The sequence below is a fragment of the Micromys minutus genome, assembly GCF_963924665.1.
Source record: "Micromys minutus genome assembly, chromosome: 32".
In the NCBI taxonomy this organism is placed as follows: domain Eukaryota; kingdom Metazoa; phylum Chordata; class Mammalia; order Rodentia; family Muridae; genus Micromys; species Micromys minutus.
The window spans coordinates 19,185,022-19,212,356 of NC_137967.1; the positions used below are offsets into that span (position 1 = coordinate 19,185,022).

General features: G+C 49.8%; 1 protein-coding gene across 1 annotated transcript; it reads left to right on the forward strand.

Annotated features, from left to right (window-relative positions):
- Nucleotides 1-780: 780 nt before the first annotated feature.
- On the forward strand, nucleotides 781-27,318 carry IGSF23 (immunoglobulin superfamily member 23; the record flags this gene model as incomplete). Its single annotated transcript, XM_080908689.1, has 5 exons — nucleotides 781-913; nucleotides 4,600-4,809; nucleotides 7,333-7,602; nucleotides 10,566-10,735; nucleotides 27,166-27,318. The coding sequence occupies exons 1-5, from the start codon at nucleotides 850-852 to the stop codon at nucleotides 27,316-27,318; spliced, it is 867 nt and encodes a 288-aa protein (XP_080764815.1). The 5' UTR covers nucleotides 781-849.
- Nucleotides 27,319-27,335: the final 17 nt, after the last annotated feature.

A 27,335-nucleotide genomic window follows, 5' to 3' on the forward strand; every position in this document is an offset into this window, starting at 1 on the left:
ACTCACACATATACACTCACATACTCACACACTCACACACATACACTCACTCACTTACACACACTCGCACACACTCATACACACACACACACACTCACACTCACTCACACAGACTCACTCACACACACACTCACACATATACATTCACATACTCACACTCACACACACTCACATACTCACACACTCATACACACACTCACTCACACAGACTCACTCACACATATACACTCACATACTCACACTTACACACATGCTCACACACACTCATATACACACACTCACACACACACACTCACTCACTCACACAACTAACGACAATCCCAACCACAATAGCTCCATTTTAGTAGCCACTGCCATTCACAGATCCCCTAACCAGGTGCCTGGAAAGTTCTGGCCCTCAGTTGTCTCCCTGACTGAGACGCACTGTCATAAGCGTCATCTTCCAGAGAAGAGCTGGGCTCAGAGCTGACCGATGCAGAACCTGACAGGAAGCCAAGAGGTCCTCCCATTCCTGTTGACCTTTGGCCTCAGTCCCATCAGAGGAGGGCAAGGGGCAGGGCTATATATAATGCTACACCCTTCTTCCTTGGCATTCAGTCTGCACTGTGTGGAGGGCGGGGGACCCTAGAATTCTCTATGCTGGAACGTGGGTTAGCCCCCTCCCCTCCCACCACTACTAATAGGGGTGCTGGAGGAAGAGGCTGAGGGGGGAGCCTTGCAGGTGGTGCGGTAGGGGCAGGGACCTGGCCTGGGGAGGTGGGGTGTGGCTGGGGCCCCATTAAAGACCCCGCGAGCCCCTGAGGTTCTTCTACCCAGAATTCCCTGAGAGGTCCCAGGACAGAGGACGTCATGGATTGTCTTCCGGACTCAGGCCGTGGCCTCATCCGCACCTGGGAGACGCTTCTACTAACAGGTGCGTGGGAGAACTTCACCTCCGGCTGGGGACAAAGAAGGGACCCCCTCAGAGAGCCCACACAGCTCATCACACAGAACTCCTGACTATGAGACCGGGCATCCCCAAATTGGCCAGCAATCTTTTTGTTGTGGAGCAGGATCTTTTTAAAATAGTCTTGCTAGGGCTGGAGAGATGGCTCAGTGGTTAAGAGCACCGACTGCTCTTCCAGAGGTCCCGAGTTCAAATCCCAGCAACCACATGGTGGCTCACAGCCATCTGTGGGGCATCTGATGCCCTCTTCTGGTGTGTCTGGGGAGCTACAGTGTATTTACATACATAAAATAGATAAATAATTAACAAAAAATGAGGGTTTGGGGGTAGCAGTGAGATAGCCCAATGGCCGTGAAAGCCTGACACCTGAGCTTGATCCCCAAATCCCATGTAAAGATGGAGGAGAGAACTGATTCACACAATTGTTTTCTGACATGTGTGTGTCCCCCACAGGGCAACACACACACACACACACACACACTCGCAATAGGAGAAGTTCAGCCATCAGAAGGCATGGTCGCTGACACTGAGCATTATCTACCTGCCCGTCAGACCTACATGCTTTCAGACAGTGACTTTTACCTTCCACACCCGCTGGTCCTCATTTCATTGGGGGTAGAGGGAGGCCACAGCTCAGAGAGGTTGCATAGTTTCCCCACATCACACAGCTTGGAGAAGAGAACGAAGCTTTGAGCTGCTGTTGTCTGCATGTCAGAGACCACAGAGAGGACCTCTCACAACACAACAGACTGCTCCTCCTGGTCCAAAGTGCTGAGCCAGGAGGTATGACCTGGGCCTGCGATGCCAGCCCTTGGAAGGCTGAGGCAGGAGGATGATGAGTTTGGATCTAGTCTGGGGTCTATGAGACCTAATCTCAAAAAAGAAACCAAAAAAGGTCTGGGTTCTGTCCATCATTCTAAAGCCACGCCCACCTGTAACCCCAGCACTCAGCAGGCAAAGGCAGGGGCCCACGGAAATCTGGAGGCCAGCCTGGTCTAGATGACAAGTTCTAGGCCAGCCAGGGCTACATAGTAAGACTTTGTCCCCCACACTAGCAAAACAGAAAGCCCCAAACTCCATTTGACCTAAAGCTTTCCTGGTCCCCAGGTTAGAGCATGCCCTGCAAGGGAGACGTAGGCCCTCTGTCATCTCCCCTATTCTCTCTGGGTGCCCTTCATCCCCTTCAGAGCTGTGCTCTGCGCATGAGCAGAGAAAGGAGAGACAAAAAGGTCCAAGCACTCGCATCTGGCTGCTGTAGTTATGGGGAAGTGTGTACACTCATGGATCTTTCTGGATGGGACCTCTTAGAACTCGCTGATATTCAGCGTTATCTCCCATCACCTCTAAGTCTCTTTTGTGTTAGCTTTCTTTACATCCATTTTGTTCCTGGCCTTAGAAAGGTCAGGAGTTGGGACTGAAGAGATGGCTCAGAGTTAAGATGGCTAGCTGCCCTTGCAAAGGACGGAAGTTCAGTTCCCAGCAACCACAGAGGCTCACAACCCTCCCTGTTAGTGTGCATGTGAGTTGCGTGCTGTGGTGTGCATGCAGACTCGGTTGTCTTCTTCCTTTTTTTCTGATGGTTCACAGCATGGCTGCTCGTCCTGAGGACCTGAGTTCAGTTCTCACTGTGACTAACAGGATAAAGCAGCAGTGTGTCTGAGGGTTTACTGCTGTGAACAGACACCATGACCAAGTCAAGTCTTATAAAGGACGACATGTAATTGGGGCTGGCTTACAGGTGCAGAGGTTCATTATCATCATGGTGGGAGCAGGGCGTCATCTAGGCAGACAGAGCTGAGAGTTCTGCATCTTCATCTGAAGGTTGTTAGTGGAAGACTGACTTCCAGGCAGTTAGGATGAGGGTCTTAAAGCCCAGACCCACAGTGACACACCTACTCCAACAAAGCCATACTTTCTAATAGTGCCACTCCCTGGGCCAAGCGTTTTTTTTTAAGCCATCACAAGTGTTATCTTAGCAGATCATAGACATAGGTGTGCAGCTAAGAGATTGTGCTACAAAACAGATTCAACAAAAGACTTTTATTGGGGGGACGAGGAAGACACTGAAAACCATGATAGAGACAGACAGACAGACCAGGAGACAGGGGAAATTAATAAGACAGGCAGAGTGAACTGAAGTGGCCAGAACCTTTTAAAGGGTGTGTGTGTGTGTGTGTGTGTGTGTGTGTGTGTGTGTGTAGCTCGTAGCGGGCTATGATGTAAGCTGCTGTCACTGAGTCTCTGAAAGGCAGGCTGTAGTTTACCAGTGACCCAGTACCATGTGAGAGGCACAGTAGAGACCCTGCTGAGGAATCTGGGCTCCAGCTCCGTGATATGGTGAAAGTTTTTATTACAGATACAAAGGAGGGAGGGGGGAGAGGGGGGAGAAGGGGAGGCTCAGAGGGAGCACGGGAGGAGTAGAAGCAGAGGGGGGGGGGGTGAGAGGGAACCGTAGGAATGGAGAGAGGTTCGGAGCAGTAGGAAGTAGCCTGAGAAGGTGATGAGTCCTTAGGGGAGGGAAGCGAAGTCAGTTGTGCCCAAACATTCCTCCCAGGTAAAGAAAATGACTCCTTGTAGCAGGTGAAAACTGGTTTGACGAGTTTCTGAGTAATGCTGGCTTTGTTGAGATCATTGCTGGAGATTTGAACTACCTGAGACCTAACACCTCTAAATCCTTATCTAAGGTATCTGATACCTTCTTCTGGCCTGGATGAGAACCAGCACACACTTTCATGTGTACATACTCGCTCACACACACACACACACACACACACACACACACACGTCAGGAAGATGGCCACGAGTGAATTCTAGGTCAGTCTGGTTAATCTGGACTACACAGTGAGACTCTATCTATAAAAGTACAATAACAACGAAAACAATCAATGCACTTTTGTTTGAGGTGGGGCCTCATGTAGCCCAGGCTTGCCCTCCGTCCGATATGTGGTTGCCTTTGAACTCCTGATCCTACGTCTCTACCCGCCAAGGGATGGGCTCCCAGCTCTAACCACCACGCCTCTCCATCACGTGTACGGCTCTTCTGTTGCTGTGGTAAAATATCCCAACAAGCAAGTTAGCAACGTAAAGGGTTTATGAGAGATACAGTACATCGTAGTAGTAGGGAAATCAGGAAGCTGGTTGGTCGCATTTTCTATCACACACAGGAAGGGGAGGAGTCGAGGAAGTAAGGCCTGGCCCCAGTGATGCGTTTCCTCCTGCAACACTCTATCACAGATCAACGTTTCTCAACCTCTCTAATACTATGGCCCTCATGTGGTGGTGACCCCCCAACACGTAAAATTATTTTCTTTGCTACTCCATAACTCTAATTTCACTCCTGTTACAAATGGTCATTTACATATCTGATACGCAGGATATCTGATCCCTGTGAAAGGTCCCTTGGACCCAGAGGGTCACGAGCCACAGGTTGAGAGCCACTCTCCGAGAGGGTCTGTAGCCTTTCCCAAACAGCGCCCCCACAGGGTCTGTAGCCTTTCCCAAACAGCGCCCCCACATGAAGACAGCTTCAAACAACCCCTTCCCCAGAATCTGTAACGTTGGTTTCCCTCATGGGCAGGCAGCTTGCGGGTAGTGTGTCCCCTGTGGTCTACCTTGTCCCTTGATGTCCCCACCTGCTTCCTGCCTCCTCCAAGGTTTTCTACTCATCTTCTGCATCTGCTCGGCCACCTCCAAGCTGCCCCAAATGGAAGGAGCAGGCGCCCACCTGCCTGTCCCCGGAACCCTTGAGGGTATTCACAGCACTTCTTGGTTCCGAGAGCCGGAAGCCCAGCCGCCAGCCAGGTCCTCTCCGGAGGGCCTCCCGGGACGTCCTCACACGAGCCAAGAGGTGCTCCGCGCTGAAGATAGGTTGGTCATCGGGGACGTGTCAGCTCAAAACTCAGAGAGCCACGCCTACGTTCTGGACGCCGTCGAGTCCCGCAGAAGTCGGAGAGAAGTCAAGTGTGAGTGGGGGCCATGGAGAGGGACCCGGTTCTCAGAAATCAGACTCACCACACCCCTCAGGGGCCAGCAGGGCATCTCTCGGGTGCTGTTCACCACCCCTGTGTTAGCCCGTTTTCTCTTGCTATCATAGACTAGCTGAGACTGGGTAATTTATATAGAACGAAGGGTTAAAGTCGGGTCAGGCAGGGTTTCTATGAATTGTGTGCTGGAACTGCAGCTCATGTGCGGACAGACCACACCAGGCCAGTACAGTAAGTTCCACGTGACAGAGGTTTATTGGGGTGAAGAAAGGACAAAGGGAGCAATGGAGGGGGAAAAGAGAGAGAGGAAGGGGTGGTGGAGGTCAGGAAAGGTCTGCTTTGTATTTAGGTTGTGATGCAACCGCTCACAGGTAGAGGTAGGAAGTGGACTCTGGGAATGTACAGCAGTTGCCATGGCAACAGATGTGTGGGTTCCTGTCACCTATGGGTGACATCACTGTCACCACTGGATTCAGAGGCGATTTTTAACCGGAAAGCCAGATCCCGACCGTAAAGCACGGTTCTTGACGCCAACAATTGCTGTGATAAAAACCCAACCGCCAGAGACAACCTAAGAAAGGGGTTTATTTTATCTAAGCTTCCAGGTAACAGTTCGTGACAAACGGAAGTCAGGGCAGGAGCCTGGAGGCAGGACCTGAGGCAGAGACCACGGAGGGGCAGCATTTACTGGACTGTTCTCCGTGCTCACTACTTTCTTACGTAACTCAGGACCACCCTCTCAGAGGTGGCCCTCCCTGTTCACGCCTTTAATCCCAGCACTCCAGAGGCAGAGGCAGGTGGATCCCAGTTTGAGGCCAGCCTAGTCTACAGAGAGAGTTCTAGGACGGCCAGGGCTGCACTGAGAAACCCTGTCTCAAGAAAAAGAAAGATAGGAAAACAAAGGAAAAAAATGACCCAACAGACTTGTCTAGGGGCCAGTCTTACAGAGATATTTTCTGAATTGAGGTTTCCTGAAAAGGTTAGTTGGAGTCAAGGTGACAGAAAAGACAAAACAGCAACAAAGCCAGTGTCAGGACAGTGGCAATGGCACCTCAGGCCTGTAGCCTCAGCACTCAGGAAGCCAAAGCAGGAAGAGGAAGTCCCAGGCTATACCGTGTGTTTGAGGCTAACCTGGGATACATGAGATTCTGTCACACACACGCACCCTATGTTTTTAAAATGACATTTGTGTGGCAGAAGGTGCCAGAGGTTAAGAGCTAGCTAGCACTTGGTGAGGGGCCTGTATTTGCTGTGGCCTGGTAGATGGTTTTATTTAGCAAGATACAATGAAAGAGAGAGGCAGTAGGGTCACTACCTGAACGACTCAGTGAGATTCTGTCTTAATACAAAGCAGAAACAAGGCTACAATAGAGTTCAGTGGTAGAGCCTCTGTCTAGAATCCTCCAGTGAGGGGCTGGGGGCGTGGCTCAGTGGAGCTGGGGGTGTGGCTCAGAGGGGCTGGGGGCGTGGCTCAGAGGGGCTGGGGGTGTTGCTCAATGGTAGATCCTCAGGACCCACATAGTAGAAGGATCTACCAGCTCCTACAAATTGTCCTCTGACATCTTTATGCATCCCCATACCCCGACAAACATACATAAAATAAAAATAAGTTTTAAAGAAATATATAAAGAAATTTTCAAACAAAAGGCTCAGTTTTGTTTGGTGGATGTGGCACACGCCTTTAATCCCAGCACTCAGGAAGCAGAGGAGGGCAGATCTCTGTGCATCTGAAGGCAGCCTGCTCTGCATAGCAAGTTCCAGGACAGCCAGAGGTATATAGTGAGACTCAGTATAAAAACAATCGAGCAAAAAAAAAAGTCTCAGTTATAAGAGAAATAGTTTGATATAATTGTGCCTAACTTTACTAAATACTTAGTAACCTGGTCTAATTCATATTGCTGGTGTAATGAATTCTGTGACTGCTGACAGTGTAATGGCCACATGCAACGGAACACAGGAGCTTGTGAGCCCCAGTAGAGTTGTACTAAATGAATGCATGAGTGACAGAGGTTGAATGAATGCATGGCTGAATGAATGAATGTGTGTGTGAATGAATGAATGTGTGAATGAATGTGTGAACAAATGAATGAATGTGTGAATAAATGTGTGAGCTAATGAATGACTGTGAATGAATGAATGTGTGAATGAATGAATGTGTGAATGAATGTATGAATGAATGTGTGAATAAATGTGTGAACTAATGAATGACTGTGTGAATGAATGACTGTGAATAAATGTGTGAACTAATGAATGACTGTGTGTGTGAATGAATGTGTGAATGAATGTGTGAAGGAATGAGAATAAATGAATGCATGTGTGTGGATGAATGTATGCACGTAACTGTGTGGGGCAGAGACAGTGACTCTGGAGGTCACCCGGAGGTCTTGCTCTCTGCTCCCACAGACAACCCCAGCCTGATCCCACTGGTGACCTTCCCAGAGGCTTTGAAGGGCATAATCTACAGTGACCTTAACTACTCTGTGATCCTGCAGTGGGTGGCGACCATGACCCCGGAGCCTGCGCTGAGCTGGACCTTTAATGGGAAGCCATGCGGAACTGGGGAGAAGCTATTTATCCGGCGACTGTCCCCAGATCAGCTGGGCACGTATCTGTGCATAGCCAAGAACACAGACAAGGAGCTGGTATCTGAGCCGGTGACTGTCTCATTGCGCCGTAAGTGTCCCCGGGAAGCACCCTAGATCTTTAGAGCCAAAATATCACTCTAGGTTTTCTTCCACCTGTCAGCTGTGGTTTATCAGCCTTCCTTTTTCATTGTTAATTTTCTCTCATAACTGCGTGAATGTCTGCAAGTGTATCTCTGCACATTGAAGGCCAGAGACTGGCATGGGTCTTCCTTAATTGCCCCGTACCTCGTTTACTGAGGCAGGTTTCTCTGATACAGTCGAGCTGGCCAGCTTCCTCTAGGATCCTGTCTCCGACTCCCCATCACCCCCCAGGCGCTGGAATTAGAAGCAGGCCATCTGCCTGACACTTATGTGTGAGTCCTGAAGGTCCCAACATTGGTCCTCAAATTGCAGAGAGTACTTTACCCACTGGCCCATCTCCTCAGCCCTGCATTTTATATCTGGCAGGCTTGGTCTTGTGGGTCCTTAGCCGATACCCTCCCCTTACCACCAAAGACCCACCTTGGTGAATCGAGGAGTTTTATTGGGGTTACTTACATAATTGTGGGTGAGGGGTTACTAACAGGAACACATAGGACGCAAAGACAGCTTTGTCACCAAAGCTCACCCCAGCACGAGTGACAACTTGCACAAGGGGAAGGCCTTCATTAGGATGAGGTGTTTAATTTTAATTGGGCGTGTTAATCAGGGCAGCCAAGGGGAGCTTTTGAGTCTTAGACTTCAGTACTTTGATAGCTGGGTCTAGGTAGTCAGCTTCAGGAGGAGGAAGTGGCCGAATAAGGGACTAGACATTGGTGGCTGGGTTTAGAAATGTGATCTAACAGTTTTTGGCAGGGCAGAGGGAATGAGGTAGAAGGGCCAGGCCTGCCAGCGCCATGATTGCCTTGCTGAGGCTGGCCTCGGTCCTTGAAGTTTGCCAGAGGCTGTCTTCTCAGCAGTGCTTGTCTGAGAAGCTTGTCAGCCGCTGCTAAGAGATGCTTCCCGAGAGCTGGCCGGCCTTTCCAGAGACTTCCTGAAGCTCTGTTTTGAGTCTGCTTGCTTGCTTCCTGTCCTAAGGACCTTCCTCTCCGGGATAGAGGCTTTCCCACCCGCCTTCCCTCAGAACTTCCTGTTCTTAACAGTTTGCTTTTACAACCTGTGTCTGAAGACAGCTCCTAAGCAGGCGGTGGTAGTGGTGGTGGTGTACACCTTTCACCACAGCACTCTGTGGGACGCAGAGGCGGTGGATCTCTGAGGTCAAGCCTAGCCTGGTCTACAGATTCAATTTCAGGGAGAAACTGTCTCAAAAAAAAAATTAAAAATTAACAACAATTAGAAGATGTTTCCCTCCAAAATAGCAAGTTATTATAACTCCAGGGAAACTTTAACACAATAAGTCCAGAGGTTGACACTGGGAATCTTTTGACTGTCTCCATTCAAAATTAAAAAAACAAAAAACAAAAAAAAAAACAAAAAACAAAACACTTTTTAAATTTATTCTTTGAGAATTCGTTCTGCATGCAATGCATTTTATCATTATTTACCCCATCCCTCCTCAGGTCCCTCCCTAGTTTTCCACCTCCCCCGACTCCTCCTCTCTGTCACCCACTCGGTTCAATTAGTGCACACCGCAGCCTACCAGGGTACACCCCCCAAGTCCAACTTCACCTTTTGTTTGCTTTATGAGTACACCGTAGCTGTCTTCAGACACACCAGAAGAGGGCATCGGATCCCATTACAGAAGGCTGTGAGCCACCATGTGGTTGCTGGGAATTGAACTCAGGACCTCTGGAAGAGCAGTCAGTGCTCTAACCACTGTGCCATCTCTCTAGCCCCTAACTTTACCTTTTGGAGACAGGGTCTAGGGTTCATGGATTCAACCAGACCAGCTGGACAATGAGCTGACACTGGCCTGTCAGTTTCTGGTCCTTCCTCAACCTCAACTCTGGAGTTATGGGCAAGTGTCTCGGGAAATGTTTACGGAGAATCTATAGTGTGCCCAGCCCAACACAGGTAAAGCTGGGGCCACCCTGTTGACTAGGACCACTCCATCTGGAGAAGTAATGGGGGATATCCACAGACCACCCCTACCCCAGAGACCAGAGTAGGCAGAACTGGAATGAGGGACCCACAGAGCATGACAGCCTGGCAGTCAGGGAGGGCTTCCTGGAGGACAGGCCATCTGAGCTAGTTCTAACAGATAATTATGCAGACTCTGGGTAAGATAGGGACAGAAAGAGGTGGGAGTGTGCCAGTCCTCATACAGGGGTGCTGTCTGCAGGGATCTGCAGGGCTCTGGAGTGGCCAGAGTTGTGGCTCTTCAAGGAGGAGGGGAGCTGGAACAAGGCAGGCTGCCAACCTTTGGGGTGCAACAGGCAGGTGGGACACAACAGGTGGCTAGGAGCCAAGGGCGGGGCCACCAAGCAGGAAGTGGCGCAATAGGGTTGAGCAGCTTCCAGCGAAAGGGAGAGAGCTTCTGGAGAGAGTTCTGTTCCCAGAGGTGTTACAGCTCCCAGACAGTCTTTGGTGAAATGACTCGTGAACTTTATTCCTTGTAGACAGGGTCTTATACACATTGTGGGGTCGGTTGGAGTCTCAAAGCAGATGTTTTCTATTGGCTTGGTCTGAGATACTGAGGATGCCTCATCTTGCAAGTGGAGAAGCTTTGGGTGTTGGCCCTACGTGACTGATTGTCACAGTTCTCTCAATGGGGTGTGGTGGTCCCTGTGTTCCAGGACAGGAACCTGGTCGGGAGTGGATTAATCTACCATAATCAGATATGAAAAATACCGGGTTTTTTAAACCTGCTCGGCCTTACTGAGTTTTCTGTCTGGCGGTACACCACTGCCCCGCAGGGTGGGGAGAGAAGAGGAGAGAGAGAAATGGATGAGCTTGGAAACAGGAGGAGACGGTGTGCGGGGATGCTGTGCGGAGGAACCGAGTTATAAGTTGGCAGGAGTCGGGGTGTAGAGGGTGGTGGCGCCTTCAGTCTTGTCTCCCCTCTGTTCCCAGAAGCCACCGTGGCTCCCACAGCTCCGGCTCCCACGGCTGCCTACCCTGTGAACTCAAGTGACTACCTGTCACTCTCAGGAGGATCCGCCATTGGCCTCATAGTAGTGGGCACGCTGGGCGGCCTGGTGCTGATCGGAGCTGTCTGCTTCTATTTAGTCCTGGCACACAAGGTAATTCTGTCCCTCCCACTAGTCCGCCTGAGGACATCCTCTCCAGCCCCCTTGAGCTCGATTTGAGTCGCTCTACCAGTGGAATAAGTTCAATTCTATTCCTGGTTTTATAGATGAGGCACAGAGAAGTCAAGAGATTAATTCCAAATCACACAGCTAGGGGGCAGCAACAATTCAGACTCTGGCAAAACAACAACAACCAAAAAAAAAACAAAAACAAAAAAACACCAACCCAATAGACCCCAGAGGAACCCACCTAACTCACTAAAAAAGTGACAAGAGAAGCTATGAGATCTTGCTTGGCTGCTGTGGTTCCCTGTTCAGGGGAGCTGTGGAGAAGTGGAGTTCCTTTGGGGCTCAGTGTGTCCAGCTGCAAAATGGGAACAGTCATAACCACACCCAGCCCACAGGACATGAGTCCGAACCACCTTTAAATGGTGGTGGGCTTTGTGAATGACACATCCCATCCCCCCGTGTCCCGTGAGGAAGGCAAACACCACGTACAAGAATGGGAATCAAGGATGGGAAGTCAGGAAGGGGGATGGGGAGCATTGGGGAGGGGGAAAACTGGGGAGGGAGGGGGGAGCATTGGGGAGGGGTGCCAGTGAACCCAAATGGGGAAGACCCATCCCGAGGAGAGACAAGACAGCTAAGCAAAGCCTTGGGCAGCAGAGAAGGTTCAGTTGGCAAATTCACCTGATGCCAAGCCTGAGGGTCTGAGTTTGATCTCCAGGAGCCAACATGGCTGAAGGAGACAATGCCTGCCAAAGCATGCACACACTTATGCACACATGTATGTACACACTTATGCGAGCACGTGTGCACGCGTGTGTATGTGCACACACATTTATGCACATACATGTACACACATGTGTGCACACGTGTACACACACACCGAAAAGCTGTAAGGGCTAGGGCCTCCATATGTGAATTTGGAGGAATCACAGAGCAATATGTAACAGTGACGTGTTCTCTCTCTCTCTCCCCCTCCCTCCTCCATCACCCTTCGATCTTTACTGCCCAACCCACAGAAATAGGGAGCGATCACCTGAGCCACGAACATAAATCTCTACCCAAAGCCGATCCCAGGGCAGGAGTCTCAGGAAAGAATGACGTGGACCCTGTCAAGCTGCTCCTCCCTCCCAGTTGTCCCCAAGATGTCCCCAGCTAAATAAAGTCTTTTCCGTCTTCTGGTCCGCTGCCAGCACCCCATCTTCGCTGTCTACCCACTCGGGGAGCACTGTCCCTGTTCTTCAGCCTCGCGGACTGCAAACAAAAGAAACTCCCTGGCTTAGCCGAAGGGAGGGGTAACAGGAGGAAGAATTTAACAGAAGTCAGGAAGATTTTTTTAGTGTCCAAGGGCGTATCTGTCAGCGTCTGCAAGGTAACAAAGCTTGTCATAATCCTGTGGCTTGGGCTGGCGGTTGGGCTCCGCAGGTTGGGGGGTGCTGCAGGATCCGTGCTCCAGTGGCTGTCGAGGGGCAGCTGGCACTCCCTGGTATCCTCTCTCAGGCTCAGAAAGCCAGACCCCAACTGATTACAAGGCCTCTGGCTCAGAACTGAACACCATCGTTGTCATCCCATTGGCTGGAGAAAGTCACGTGGCCGGCCCAACTCCGGAGGTGGAGGAGATGGTGCAGCCTCGTCCTTCTCTGAATTCTCTTCCTAACAGGCCTGTTCTCCGGGAATTCATACTGTCTTCTTCACAGCCCCACCCTCTTTCCCCCTCTCTCTTTCCTTTCATTATCCCAAAATTTCTGTCCCTGGGAGTTGACCAACTCAGCCACCGAAGGGCTTATGACACGCAAACACCTGTTGCAGTGATGTTTCCGTACACTCGTAAAAGCGTGTCCTTTGCCTGCGGCTCTGTCCTTTGCCTGCCCCAGGTGCCTTCTGATTGGTTAAAATAAAAAGCTATGGCCTATAGCAAAAGGCAGGATAGTAAGACATCTGGCGGGAGGGGAGGGGAGAGGAACTCTGGGAAAGAGAGAAGCGCGGGAGATTTGCCACCCAGACTCAGAGAAAATCGAACACAAGAAACTGAGGAGAGATAACCAGCCATGTGGCAGACATAGAATAGTATAAACGGGTTAATGTAAGTTAATTTGGAGGTAATTGGGGAACAGGTCTAGCATAAGTCTCCATGTTGTTATTCTATTCGGGAGCTGGGGTGGGCATAGAAAAGCCAAAATGATTACAGACGTCCCTGGTTTCCGGCTGGGACGGGCACAGAGACGCAGGATGGTATCACAGGTCCCGGGGTAGTAGAAAACGTGTTGTTCTGCTGTGCAAGCTGAGCAGAGCACAGAGTGTTTCTTCTGAATGTACACCTTGTTCTTCTTATTTTCTAAATAAAAAAACTAGATTGCCGGCGTGCCTAGAAAAGGGGAGGTCACAGCAGGCCCCCAGAAAGCCACAGCGCTCTTGTGGATGGCATTGTGTGTGGGGGAGCTCTTCAGGTTTTGGGTTTCGGGGACACCACCTCGCTTTGTAACCCCGACTAGTGTCTAACACATAACCAGTGTACAAGATGCATAGTGAGTTTGAGGCCAGCCTGGGCTACATGAGATCCAGCCTTAGGGGATGAGGAGGAGGACCTGACCCAAACATGATAAATAAAATATTTTTAAAACTGTTCAGATCCCAGCATGGTCACCCCGTCCTCAGCCTGTGCTTCCTACTTTGTCTACCTTCTTAGGCTGGAACCCCGGCTCAGCCCTGCACAGGCTGGAAATTCCAGTCTGCCCTCCTTCCCCAAACCTGCCTACACTGAAAACCTAACAAAGCAATGGCACCAACAGCCCAGTTCTGCATTCTTGGCAGCTCTCAAAACCTGCTTCCTTGATACTGCCAGCCACCCAAATCCAGGCCTAGGTGCTCAGCCCTTGACCATACTTGGGCACCAAGCCAGCTTAAGGCTGACATGTCATCAACCTTTGCCTACGGTCCTGCTCTAGCCAGGGTGCAAGACTTCCTCCGCCTGTCCTTGGGGACTGACAATCCATCCGGGAGCAGTGCCTAATAAACCCAACTCTATTTGCTTTGAGTTTGGTCTACTCTGGCCTCCGTCTGCATCACCGAGGGAGAGAGAAAGCCCGTCACACCTAGAGAGCCCTTCGTCCTCCATAACTCTCAAAAGCACTGTTGTGGCCTCAGTGTTTGACACCGTCATGGTGTCAGTCCTGTCTGGTTGGTTCTGATTCCCCGGGACAGAAGCAGGGGTGGGGGTGGCGGTGTTCTGAAGAGAGGCTCCTTAGGGCAAAGGGAAGTAAAACCCCTCCCCATCCTTTAAGGATCTCTGTAAACTCAGGAAGTGAGCCTGACAAAGTCCCTGGAACAGACAGATGCGTGAAGCCCCTCCTTCCCTGGTGTAGATACACATTAAGGTCTGAAGTGGAAACTTCTGGGTTCTCGGGAAAGTTAGTTACGTCGAATGATGTTTTGCTGGGGCACACATGCTAAAGCAGGCATGTGGAAGCACTCGTGATGAAGGAGTATAAAGATGACCCCACAGACGGAGACAAGCACAGAGCATTGCGCTGCCTCACCTGCAGATGGCTCAGTGGTTAGAGCACTGACTGCTCCTCCAGAGGTCCTGAGTTCAAATCCCACCAGCCACATGGTGGCTCACAACCATCTGTAATGAGATCTGATGCCCTCTTCTGGTGTGTCTGAAGACAGTGACAGTGAACTTATATATAATGAATAAATAAATAATTTTTTTAATGAGAGAAAGAGAGAGAGAGAAGCGCACCTAAAAACTGCCCGTGAGGTTTCCGCAGCAGACTGGTTGGCGTTCCTTCGGGAGGAGACAGCCGCTGGTTCATGTTTAGTGTCGGCCTGCCTAAAGGTCTGGTGCGTAGCTGTCAATTCGTGTGTGTTGTCTGCCGAGCTGGAGGATTGCTCTGTGGCTCCCAAGTTGAGCTCGCCCCCAAGGAACTGTTGCTGAACAGGTCCACTTTCCCCACATCCTGATAACTTTTCTCTTCCACTACCCTACATAGGTTACAAAACATGTTTGCCTACCCAGACTCCTTCACTGTGAGACCAGCTGAGGCTGAGGACCAGCTCCTGCATGGGCTGTCTGCAGGCTGTGTAGGGTGTTCAGGTTCTCCGCCTTGTGAGCTGTCACCCATGCTGGGGGGTGGGCCTGGGGACAAAGTCTCTGCTCCTGTAAGTGACCATTCACTGTGCATATTCCCGTAAGTAACCCCAACACAATTCATTGGTTCACTGAACTGGACCTTGGTGGAACCCACATGCTGGTCTGTCATCAGCCCCTTAGAGGGTGACTAGATGTCTGGCATCATCTCCTCAGGAAAGAAGGTCTAAGGGAAGGCAAGAGGATGAAGAAGCCAACCTACATCCGTCCTTATGTCTGCCAGGCCTTCCTGCTGAGGCTCTGACCCAGAGTCTGTCCTCCATCTTAGCTCTCACACCTACTTTTGTGCTAGGGGAGACAGATGTATTTCTTCTCTACTACTTTTTAAAATTTTTACTTTTAATTGTGTGTGTGCTCGTGTGTGTGTGTGTGTGTGTGTGTGTGTGTGTGTGTGTGTGTGTGCCGTGTTCATGCAAATGCCAGAAGTCATCTTGGATTCCAGACAGCTGGAATTCCAGGCAGTTTTGGGGTACTAGGAACTAAACTTGGGTCCTCTGTAAGACCAGTTCACAGTCTCAACCCCTGACCTGTCTCTCCAGCCCCCAGCTACTGTTTTTAATAGTCCCATAGTGAGTTTTAAGAGTGCTTACTACATTATGAATTCTGGGAAATCAGCTGTGCTCCCTGGATGTGCTGATGTCATCAGGTGGTGATGTCTGACCCTGTGAATGCCAACCAAAGGGCGTGTTTGACAGACATTCGTCACTGTGAGTGCTGAAACGGAGCGCTTTTATTGTTAGTGATGTCTGCCGGAGGTGTGAACCAGAAGACTATAAATCTGCCTTTGTTCCCTAATCCTCAACAGTGTGAGCCAGGTGCGAGGGCTCTCCTAAAATTCGGCTACACCTAAGGCGATCCGAACTCTGGCACGTTCGGGGCCTGCTGTGGACTAACACGATCCGCTTCACAGGGAACACAGAAAGATTTCACGATCCGCTTTCACAGTCTGGAGTCATCCAACGGTGGTGACTCAAATCCACCTTACAGACTCGGATGGGCGTGGTCTCCTAGCCCCGCCTCTAGCTACGTGCTCCACCTCCTCACTTATTCAACATCTCTTCCTCAAGGTTTTCTCTTTTTATCAGTAGAATTTTTTCTCTAAATTGTAGTCTTTAGTTTTTTTTTTTAACTTTAAAGTACTTTTCCTTGTATCAATGTGTGTGTTTGGATGGCACTTGGGTGCCTTGCCTAGGAAGGCCAGAAGAGGGCGTCAGACCCTCCTGGAGTTTATTTCAGGGGACTGGGGAGCCACTTGCTGCTGGGAACTGAACTCCTGGGAGAGCAGGAAGTGTTCTTAAGGGCTGAATTGTGTCTCCAGACCACCCTTTCTCCCATCCACCCACCCATCCCGGTCTTTGTGTGTGAAAGGGACAGAGACACAGACAGAGAGTGAGTCAGGTAGCCCCAACCAGCTATGCTGAATTCTTAAACCTCTTGCCTCCACCACCCCCACTACCAAGTACCGGGACTGAAGGCATGAGTCACCACATCTAGTTTCTGGGTTAAGGGAGGGGTGGCGGGAGTGGAAGGCAGGTGGAAGGGGGTGGGAAGGGACAGGACAGAGACTGGGGGAGGGGGAGGGGGGACCGGGAACAACGACATAGGGGAGGGAGAACGGAAGGCATCATGCAGGCTAGGCAAGCACTCTACAACCAAGCCACGTCCTCAGACTCTGCTTGAAATTCTCTGTAGAGCGTCTCTGAGTGTGCCCCGGATGGAAACTGGTCCGATAAAGTAAGCGCACAGGACCCATAGATTGCGCACGTTCAATACAAGCCTTTTTCCTGTAAACGGAGTTTCTGGTGAGATTCTGAAAATGTTAGAGGTCTCCCCGTGTCCCATGAGTTTTCCCCAGCCTCCCATCCTGCCTCAGGAAGCGGTAGAACGGAGAAGCCCAGGGGTTGTTGACACCCAGCTCGGAGTTTTGGAGAGCTTTCAAGAGCAAGAGCCAGGATCGCTACAACCAACATCTAACATACAAGAGCATTGGGGGGGGGGGGGGGAGTCCCGTTAGGCAGCCACAGAGCCCAGGCGCAAGAGAGAGGAGAGCGGGTGTGCAGGACTTTAGGAGGCAGGGGAGTGGGGAGGAGGGGAGAAGGAGAGGGCCAGACGGGGAGGGGGAAGGGCGGAACGCTAACATCACCCTGTGTCACTCAATCTGCTAGGGAGGGTGGAGACCTGCCTTGCTCATTCATTCATCAAGGGTATATATAGTTCTCAGCGTGTCTCATTTTCTTCTCTGGGCTTCCAAAAGAAAAGGAAGAAGGAAAAGAGAGCATTGTTACCGGAGGGGAATGTGGACCAGAGGCAGTCGGGACTAGCACCCTCGTGGAGGCTGGGTCTGGATTCTAGAACGTTCCTTCATAGTCCCATTCACCACCCACCCCTCAGACAGCGCCAAGGAGAGGGACTGGGGATTGTTCTGGTTCTGTCAGTGTTGGAGAAGATGAGGTAGTGAGCTGGAATAAGGTCCTTGCAGCGACGGCTGTCTCCGTGACTGAGTCTCCTGCAGATCTGGCTGAGGATGGTATTATTGTGTGTGTGTGTGTGTGTGTGTGTGTGTTTTAATTATTTATTTATTTGTTTTATGCATGTGAGTACACTGTAGTTGTCTTCAGACAAACCAGTAGAGGGCATCAGATCCCATCACAGATGGCCAAGAGCCACCCTGAGAAATTCGCTCAGACTCACACTAAGGGAAGCAGGAAGATCTCATATGGACCAGGCTAACCCCGAACTCCCTAGCTAGGTACCACCACACTTGAGACATGAAGCTTGAGTTTGTTAGCATGTGTGGTGTGTGTCCGTATGTATACATGTTACCATGCATGTGCACACATGTACCTGTGTGTGTGTGATGTGTGGAGGTTCCTCAGTGACCCCGAGAGTCTTCCTCGATGCTCTCTCCCTACCTTCTTTGGGTTTGGGTTTTATTTTATTGTTTGTTTGTTTATTTTTGGTTTTGCAAGACAGGGTTTCTCTATGTAGCCCTGGCTGTTCTGGAACTCATTCTGTAGAGCAGGCTGGCCTCGAACTCACAGACATCCACCTGCCTCTGCCTCTTGGTGGCTGGGATCAAAGTCACAGGCCATTCCTTATTTTTGAAACAAGGTCTCTCACTTGAACTCAGCAGCCCAGCTACCCTGCTCCAGGGATCGAATGTGTTCTGTGCACTGCAACTCCAAACTCCAGTCCCTGTGCTGTCTTGCTAGCTTTGGGAAATATTTTTTAACAGATTTAAACGTGAGCATTAAGAAAGAGAGAGGCTGGGGCTGGAGAGATGGCTCAGTGGTTAAGAGCACTGACTGCTCTTCCAGAGGTCCTGAGTTCAAATCCCACCAACCACATGGTGGCTCACAACCATCTGTAATGGGATCCGATGCCCTCTTCTGGTGTGTCTGAAGATAGATACAGTGTACTCACATACATGAAATAAAGAAATAAATCTTTTAAAAAAAAGAAAAGAAAAAGAGAGTCATTAGGAAAAAGATAGTACATAACCAAAGTAGAGGCTCAAGAGAAAGAGGAGCCTTCAAACGCATGTCATACACATGCACAGGTACATGTGCATATGAGTGTGTTAACATGTATTCATATAGGAACATGCGCCACCCATACAGCCATTTACACACCTAAAACATTTTCACACTTTATTATGTGTTTGTACACATGTGTGTAGGTGCCTGCAGAGGCCAGAGGTCGGATTCCCCGCAGCTGGAGTGACAGGTAGGGGACCCAGCTGGGGTTCTGTGGGTGAGGAGGCTCTAACTGCTGGGCCATCTTCCCAGGTCCCACAGCTAAGGCGGCATCTGAAATGACATGAGATTTTAAAGGCTTTTGGGTTGGGTTGGCTCTGGTTGGGTTTTTCACATTATACTGCGAGTGAGTATGTGTGTCTGTCCACACGTGTGCACATGTAGATGTCAGCAGACAATCACTTCTCTCCTTCCACCAAGTGATGCCACCAGGGATCGAACTCAGGTTGTCAGACTTGGTGGCAAGCACCCTTAACCACTTAGTCATCTCTCTAGCCTTGGTCTTGGTTTTTGAGGTAGGGCCTCACGTAGGTCTGGCTGGCCTAGAACTAACTTTGAAGCAGTGGTTGGCGGCAAGTGTTTGAATGAGGACGGCCCCCATAGGCTCATGTGTCTGAAGTTTGGGAAGGGTTAGGAGGTGTTGGGGGTAATGTGTCACTGAGTGGGGGGCCCAAAAGCCCACCCCAGACCCTGCCTGTCTGTTTCTCTCTCTCTGCCTGCTGCCTCTGGGTTGGGTATAAAGTTCTCGTCTGCTGGCTGACTGCTCCCCATCATGATGACTATTGGTAAATCCTCTGTAACTGCAAGCAAGTCCCCTGTTGTAGAAAATTTTAATCCCGACCCGGGGTTTCTACTCTGCCTTGGACCATTTAGTTGCCAGATAAGAGACACACACACACACACAACCTTTATATTTAGAATAAGCCTTAAATAGCACAGGAGCTTGGCAGACATCTACCCTCTGTGGGATTAGAATCTAATCTCTTATAATAAGTCATTACTATGTCCATCTGAGCTGTTCTTCATTCCAATTGGCCAGCCCTCAGGGCCACACTTTCTTGAACTCACCTAACCCACGTTGGCTTCTCCTCCTTCACCTTATTCCTAGTGGTTCTTCACTGACCCAAGCCCAGGAATCCTAAACTCCACCTATGTCTCTTCTGCCCAGCTATTGGCTGTTGTCATCTACATTAGCCAATCAGAAATCAGTTGGGGGGCAAGGTCACTTGGGTCTAAATGCAGACTCCAGGTCCTGGGCCTCCCGGAGACCAAACCTCAACAGTCATCATTTAAATGCTTTCTTTTCTAATTGTTGCCTTGAGTTTAGCGTCAAGAAGGATTCAGGAAAGGGGTTGTGGGATCTTTCTCCATGTCTAAGGAAAGCTACTAGGACTAGGTGTTGATGAAGGTCCAGATGGAGCTGTCAAGAATTTCACTGAAAACCCCAATAAGTCGGCAGTGCTACAGCCATGAGGTCTCTGCCAAGGAGAGCTGCATTCACAATGTGGACCAGCCCAAGAGAGAGAAATGTGCTGAAGTCAGAAAACCTAGAAATGAATAAATATAGCCATTTAGTAAGTCTTTAATATCAGGCATTGAGTTGCCCTGCTGGTTTTTGGTTTTGCTTTGTTCCAGTATTTCTTCATTAAACTCCCTTTTTTCCTTTTGGAATGGTAAAATAAATAAATGAGTTTCCTTGTCTTGAAGACTCTTCACAACAGAGAAACTAAGACAGTCACCTTGAGTTTGAATTCCTCCCCACCCAGAGCTGTGATCATAAGACCTCACCTCCAGGGTCCAAATTTAGAAGTTGGTTTCTGGTTTTGTTTTTTTTAACGTGAGATCACAGGGTTGTTCCTGTGTTAGGAAGAAAGACTCACGAGAAACAACCCTGAGTCATAACAATCAAAGAAAACATTCCTATTATAGGCAGCTGGTGGCCTGTTATCCAAGTTCAAGATCCAGTTTGTGAGTTGGGGGTCTTAGTTAGGGTTTTACTGCTGTGAACAGACACCATGACCAAGGCAAGTCTTATAAAGAAAAACATATATATGAGGCTGGCTTACTGGTTCAGAGGTTCAGTCCATTATCATCAAGGTGGGAACATCCAGGCAGGCATGGTGCAGGAGGAGCTGGGAGTTCTACATCTTCATCAAAAGGAAGCCAGGAACAGACTGGGCATCCTCAGGCAGCTAGGAGGAGGGTCTCCAAGCCCACCCCCACAGTGACACACTTCCTCCAGCAAGGCCACACCTTCTAATAGTGCCACTCCCTGGGATGAGCCTATGCAGTCACAGGGTCCTCAGAGGTTCATGCTGGGTCATGTTGGGAAAGAGTAAGTGTGATAGGGAAGGCTTTGGGTGGAAAGATGTCTCAGGGTGAGCCAAAGGTGTTTCTGGTGCTTAAGGAGGACTTAGGTTTGGTTTCCTGCACTCTCACGGAGTGGCTCAGTCACCTTTAACTTCAGCTTCAAAGTGTTTCTTGTGGCCTCCTTAGTCACCACACACACACACACACACACACACACACACACATACACACACACTCACACACACATATGCATAAGCAAAAATTGTAAAGGATAATTAAAGCAAAGGAAAAATTAAAGCAAAGATCTTACGCACTTGAGCCTTAAGCAGGCTTCATGGTTATTTGATTTTAATCTTTCTTCTCCCTCTTCAAATTACTCTTTGTGGTTTCTGAGGCAGGGTTTCACATAGCTAAGGCTGGACGTAACCCTGCTATGTGGCTCAGGCTGACTTTGAACTCTTGATCCTCTGCCTTCAAAGATGACAATCAGGACTCAGAACGCTGTGCTCTCTTTCCTTGTCACACTGTGTCCCGGAACTCACTCCATAGACCGGGCTGGCCTTGAACTCAGAGAACCTCCCGACTCTGCCTCCCCAGTGCTATGATTAAAGGTGATTGTCACCACACCTGGCTGGTATCTAAAATTTTAAGAATTGTGCCAGCTTTGAGCACCTGTGTAAAACTATACCATCACTTGCTTTGCTAAGACAGGCAGTGTGGCAACATCTTCTAAACCAGAAGTGCATGCCCTTTCAGACACTCGGAAGCCACCAAATGGACAGCCCCACATCTGTGGGGGGTGTCAGTCAAGCCCCCAGCCTCTACCACCTCACTTGGTTTTATCTGCGTGCTGGGAAATCAAACCCGGGTCTTTAGGCTTGATTGCAAGTGCTTTTACCCACTGAGCCATTTTGTCCCTTCTCACCATTTTTCTTAGTCACAGGCTATGCTCTGTGCTGGCCGGTCCTGAAATTCTATTCTGTTGTGAAGTCCAGATTAAGAGACATCCTGAAACTGCTGGCATCGATCCTGGGATGTGTTTTCTTCTGTTCCACCACTGACAAAGGCCACATCAAAGTCACAGCAATGCCACAAACCAGATCTGTTCCTTCTGAAATTGCTCTGTGGACTGAAGTCCCCCAGCACCAAAAAGCCACACCTATGTTAAAGATTCCACAAGGCTGATGGACTGACCGACTTGATGATTGTTGGGAGTTAGGATGATGCAGATCCAGTACCATATCATCCCAAGCTATCTTTAGCCCCTTAGAGTAGTCATTCCCTCCCCAAGTCTGTGTCTGATCTAATGTCCTTTTGACCATCACATGAAACCTCTTGGAAGGACTAGAGAGATGGCTCATTGGTTAAGAGCACCGACTGCTCTTCCAGAGGTCCTGAGTTCAATTCCCAGCAACCACATGGTGGCTCACAAACATCTGTAATGGGATCTGATGCCCTCTTCTGGTGTGTCTGAAGACAGCTACAGTGAACTTACATATAATAAATAGATAAATCTTTTTTAGGAAGAAAGAAAGAAAGGAAGAAAGAAAGAAAGAAAGAAAGAAAGAAAGAAAGAAAGAAAGAAACCCCTGGGGACATGTTGGTGCAAATCACCCAAGGATACCATCAGACAGCCTCAGAGATCTTCCTGTCTTACTTGTTCACTGCTGCTCTGATAAACACCAAGATCAAAAACAACTTGGGAAAGAAAGGTTTATTTCGGCTTACTGGTTACAGACCATCACTGAGGGAAACCAAGGCAGGAATTCATGACAGGAGTCTCCCAGATTGACACCAGGTGTGGCTCGTGCCCAGACACCCGGCGTTGTCTTCTTGGGTGGGTGTTGGAGAATCGGGAGAATCACTTCTGAAGACCAGACCCGCTTTGGTTTGGTGGACAGTAAGCTGCTTTCCCCTAAGCCGGTTGCTTAGCTATTCTTTTATTTTTAATTTATTTTTGTGCGTCAGTGTGAATAGCTGCACACAGTGTGGAGGGGCCCACAGAGGCTGGAAGAAGGCACTGGAGAGCTGGATTCTTAAGTAGTTTTGAGCTGGCCAATGAGAATGCTGGGAACTGGAGTCCTCTGGAAGAGTAAGAGACTCTCTCAGCCAATGAGCCACCTCTCCAGCCTCTGGCTTCCTAGTTTGTTCAAAAATACTTATATACTTCCTACCATTTAGCCTTTCCCTCCTCCACTCCTTCTGTTTATTGAAACCTCCATCCTAGCTCTAGGCATCCAGCCATAAAAACAGACAGATGGTTTGAGGCACTCTGTCTGGAGAGGTGGCACAGCAGGGTAAAGGTGCTTGCAACCAAGTCTGATGGCCTGGGTTCGATTCCACGTGGTGGAAAGGAAGTGTTGAGATTTTTGTAAACCCCACCCCTCAATTACCTGGCAGTAGTCAGGTATGCTCCGCCCCAGTGACCTGACAGTATAAAAGGTGCTGCTTGTCCCCTCCTCTCTCTCTTGTCCCCTCTTGCCTCCTGGCTCTCCTGATCTCCCACCCCTATCCCTCCTCTTCCCCTTCCCTTCCCCCCTCTCCCTCCACATGCTCATGGCCAGCCTCTACTCCTCTCTCCCCCTCTCTCTCTGCCTCTACCACCCTCTTAACTCTCCCATGACCTGAATAAACTCTATTCTGTACTATACCATTGTGTAGCTGGTCCCTCAGGGGGAAGGGATTCCCAACATGGACCCCCCAGAGGCATCTCCCTTGCCCCCCAGACCTCACCGCACCTCCATGGGCCGGCCATATGCCCCCCACTCTCTTCATCCTTTTCCTAACATTGGTGCTGAAACCCGGGACTTCATCTTTTCACAACATTGGTGCCCCCTGACTTTTCCTTTCAGAAAGGACCAATTCTGGCAAATTACCTGTGTCAGTTCAATGAAATTTGTTTCCCCGAATCCTGACAATTAAACATCTAAAAGCCAGGATTCCCTTGAGGATTTGGGAAGCCAGTGTCTGTGTTCTGGGTTTTGGGATGATCCAGGAATCGCTGGAAGAAAAGAGAGATACTTCAGATGAATTTACATTTTTTTTTCCTATTGGCTGGGGGGGGGGGGGAGTAGGGATTGGGCGTGTGGGGGATGGGGTAGGGACTGGGAGGTGGGGGATGGGGTAGGGACTGGGAGGTGGGGGTGGGGTCTGCTTCCAAGGGCTGAACACTTCCTAGAAGCTCTTTCTTTGTCACACAATAGACACTTTCAGGAAGTCAATTTCTAAATTCCAAAACTTCTTATCTGACCTAAGGAAGGTCTTCAAAGACCACCCCCACCCCACCCCCCACCCCTGTAAGCAATTCTCAGCCATACAGAGTTCCTAGTCTGCCAGCCATGCCTGGAGACGAAAAGTACACAAAGGCTCCACGCGATCTGACAAAAGCTACTTTAGCATAGGCTCATACTCCGGATTCACGCCAGATACAACAGTTCTGCTAAAAAAAAAAAAAAAAAAAAAAAAAAAATCCGCTACAAGACGCTGCTTGCCAGCAGGACTCATCGCTAAAGGGGACTCTTTAGCTATGAGTCCGCCCCCCCCCTCCCCCGCTCTCCGGCTCCTCTCAGCACCCGTTCCCTGATAACCCTAATAGAACTGCCCTCTTTCCTTTCTTGCTTTCCTCCCGAGACTGCTAGGGCAGATTAAAATAAACCTTAAGTGGCTACTTCTAGCTATTTCCGTTTCTTTACCTCGCCCTTCACAGTCATTAGTCTCTGACCTCCTGCCTTCCACCGACGGACGCGCACGGCCATATGCACATTCATACGTCACATAAATACAATGAATAAAGTGCAACCTATGTTACACGTATTTACTTCCGAAGACGCACTTTCGTCCACCCCGGCAGGCTGAAGACTTCAGGGAGAGAGCCAAGGGGCTTGCAGCTGGCTTATCCGGAAGGTCTAGGAATAAACCTGACCATTGGGTTGGATGGACCTGATTAATTTAGCCAGAAAAACACAAGGAAAGTGCTGATCCCTCACTCCCCAGGTCTCCTGTTTGCCCTTGGGCACCTAGCAACTGCTTACGTCACCGTCACCGTCTGCTGCATTCAGGTGCGCCTTTGCGGGCTGTGCGGGCTGTGCGTAAAAGGTCTGCTGCTCCTTCTCCCTCCCCTCCCACCCCATTCTCTCTCCTCTTCCACGTCTCCCAAGCTGCCTCTCTCTCCCCCTTTCTGTCCTCAGTGCCCTCTCCCCCGCCACTCCGCTTCTTTGCCCTCATGGCTCTCCTCCAGTCTGTCTGCCTGTCTACAAACATGTCCACTCATCAGCCGCCGCCCCTGCCCAGGTCCTCACTTCCGCTCCTTTCCTCCAGTTAGCCCTCTTTACACCAGATCTGTTCGGCTTCATACCAGATCTGTTGCATGGGGTAATTACTCAGGGGACACCTTGGCATGGGCCCTCCAGGTACCCCCTCCACAGTATCTTTCATAACCCAGGGAGGAGCCCGGAGAATGGCTACCATCAGCGGCAGACACCTAACCAAAGCCCAGACTCTCTCACTCGCTAAGGCTGGCATGGCTTAGGAGGAAAAGAAACTAGAGACCCAGGAAGGGAAATGAGAAGGGGAGAAAAGTAGCATTTGGCACCTCAGATGGTTTCAAGTTTTGTGATGACATTGATTTGATTTAAAAGTGTTTGAGGGGAATGGGGAGATCAAGAACGCCCTGGCTTTGTTTCCTCTGCAGAAAACAGTTAACAGTGCCAAGTCGGTTTTACTTATTCACTTGTGTGCTAACTGCTTTGCACCTATCCACCTGCGCTCTTCTCCCAACCATCTCGGTTGGCCGAGCCCACACAGGTCTAGGCAGCAGCAACTGAAGAGCTGCCCTTCACTGGCTGACTCTCCGCTGGAAGCGTGTCTGAAGAAGGAAATGTTGGAGTTCCTCTTTGAAAAGGAACGCTACGAACCAGGGAAGCAGGGGCTTCACGGCGCCTCGGGCATTTTGCTCAAACTTCCTAACTTGAGACAGATTCTCAGAGCCCACATTGTGGTGGGAAGAAAAGACTCCTGAGGATTGTCCCCTGACCTTCACACATGTATCAAGGCATGCATAAGCCCCGAGTGCACACTCACTCGCACACTACACACATACATACCCTCACACATACTTCATTCACACATACATACACATATTGCACACATACACACCAGGCACACACTACACACATGCACACTCATACACCCTCACATTACACTTCATATCTACTATAAGTACACACACTCACACATACTACATACATACTCACACTACACAAACACATACATTCAGGCACACACACACACATATATATGTGCACTCTATATACAGAAGCACACTCACAGACGCACACCATACACACACATGCATACAAACACACATGCACACAAACACACTACATAAATACACAAACTCATACATACACACCCAGGCACATGTGTGTGTACGTATTCGTTTTTCAGGGTGGGGGGAGTAGTTTCAGGGGCGCACACGTGCCCTAAAGACCAGAGATTCAATGACAGAACAGCCTTCGTGTGGGAAAGGACTACAGACACTGTGTTCACAGGGCAGAAACGGAGAGGGAGGGGGAAATGGAACGTTTTCTTTTTTCCGAGTGTGTGTGAGGAAGGTGGGTTAGTGACCTGCCAGCTTATGCCACAGCAGTGGGGAGATCTGGGAGAAGGGAAACCCCGCAGCTGTGACAGCACGGTCAGAGAAGGAACAGAGTGGCCACAGGCTCTCAGTGTGGAAATGCCACAGAACTCAGAAAATCCAGAGATTTCCAGAAGACCTGCCCGCCCAGATTCTCACTTAGAAATTAACTGAGAGCGGGAATGGGGGCCTGGGGGAGCACGTGCCTGCCATTCCTGCATCCCAACGTGTTGGGAGGAAGATCAGGGGTTCAAGGGTAGCCTAGAACAGTTGTTCTCAGCCTGTGAGTTTCAACCCCTTTGGGGAAGCATATCAGATATCCCCACATGTCAGATATCAACATGACAATTTATAACAGTAACAAAATTGCAATTATAAGTAGCGATGAACATGATTTTATGGTTGGGGTTACCTTAGCATGGAGAACTGCATTAAGGAATCGTGCATTCGGAAGGTTGAGAACCGTCGACCAAGAATAGCCAGCCTGTACTTCGTGAGACCCTACGTCTTCTTCACTTCGTAAGCCAAGCTAGGCTGGATCTGTCTACGTGGACCAGGCTGACAGAACTCACAGATCTGCCTGCCTTCCAGAGTGCTGTGATTCAAGACATTTCAAGCCTAGCCTCCCCTCTCCCCCTATTATTTTTAATTAGGAAAAAAAAAAAATCAGGATGATATCATACGGCCCAGGCTGGCCTCAAACCTGCTTTGTACCTCTGATCCCCTTGCCTCCTCCCTACCGGACTCCCGTGCTGGGATCACTGGTTTATCTGGCACTGATTGTCAGGATTACGCCCTCCTGAAACCAGCCCCGCAGCGCGGACGGTTTGGCTGTGTGCGCCTGCGCAGAGGACAGCCAAAAAAGGGCAGCGAGGGAGGCACCCGAACAGCCGAGATTCTTTCATTTGCGGGCAGCTCCTCCGAGAGTAAAGGCGCTTGACCGCTGCCGGCTGGGAT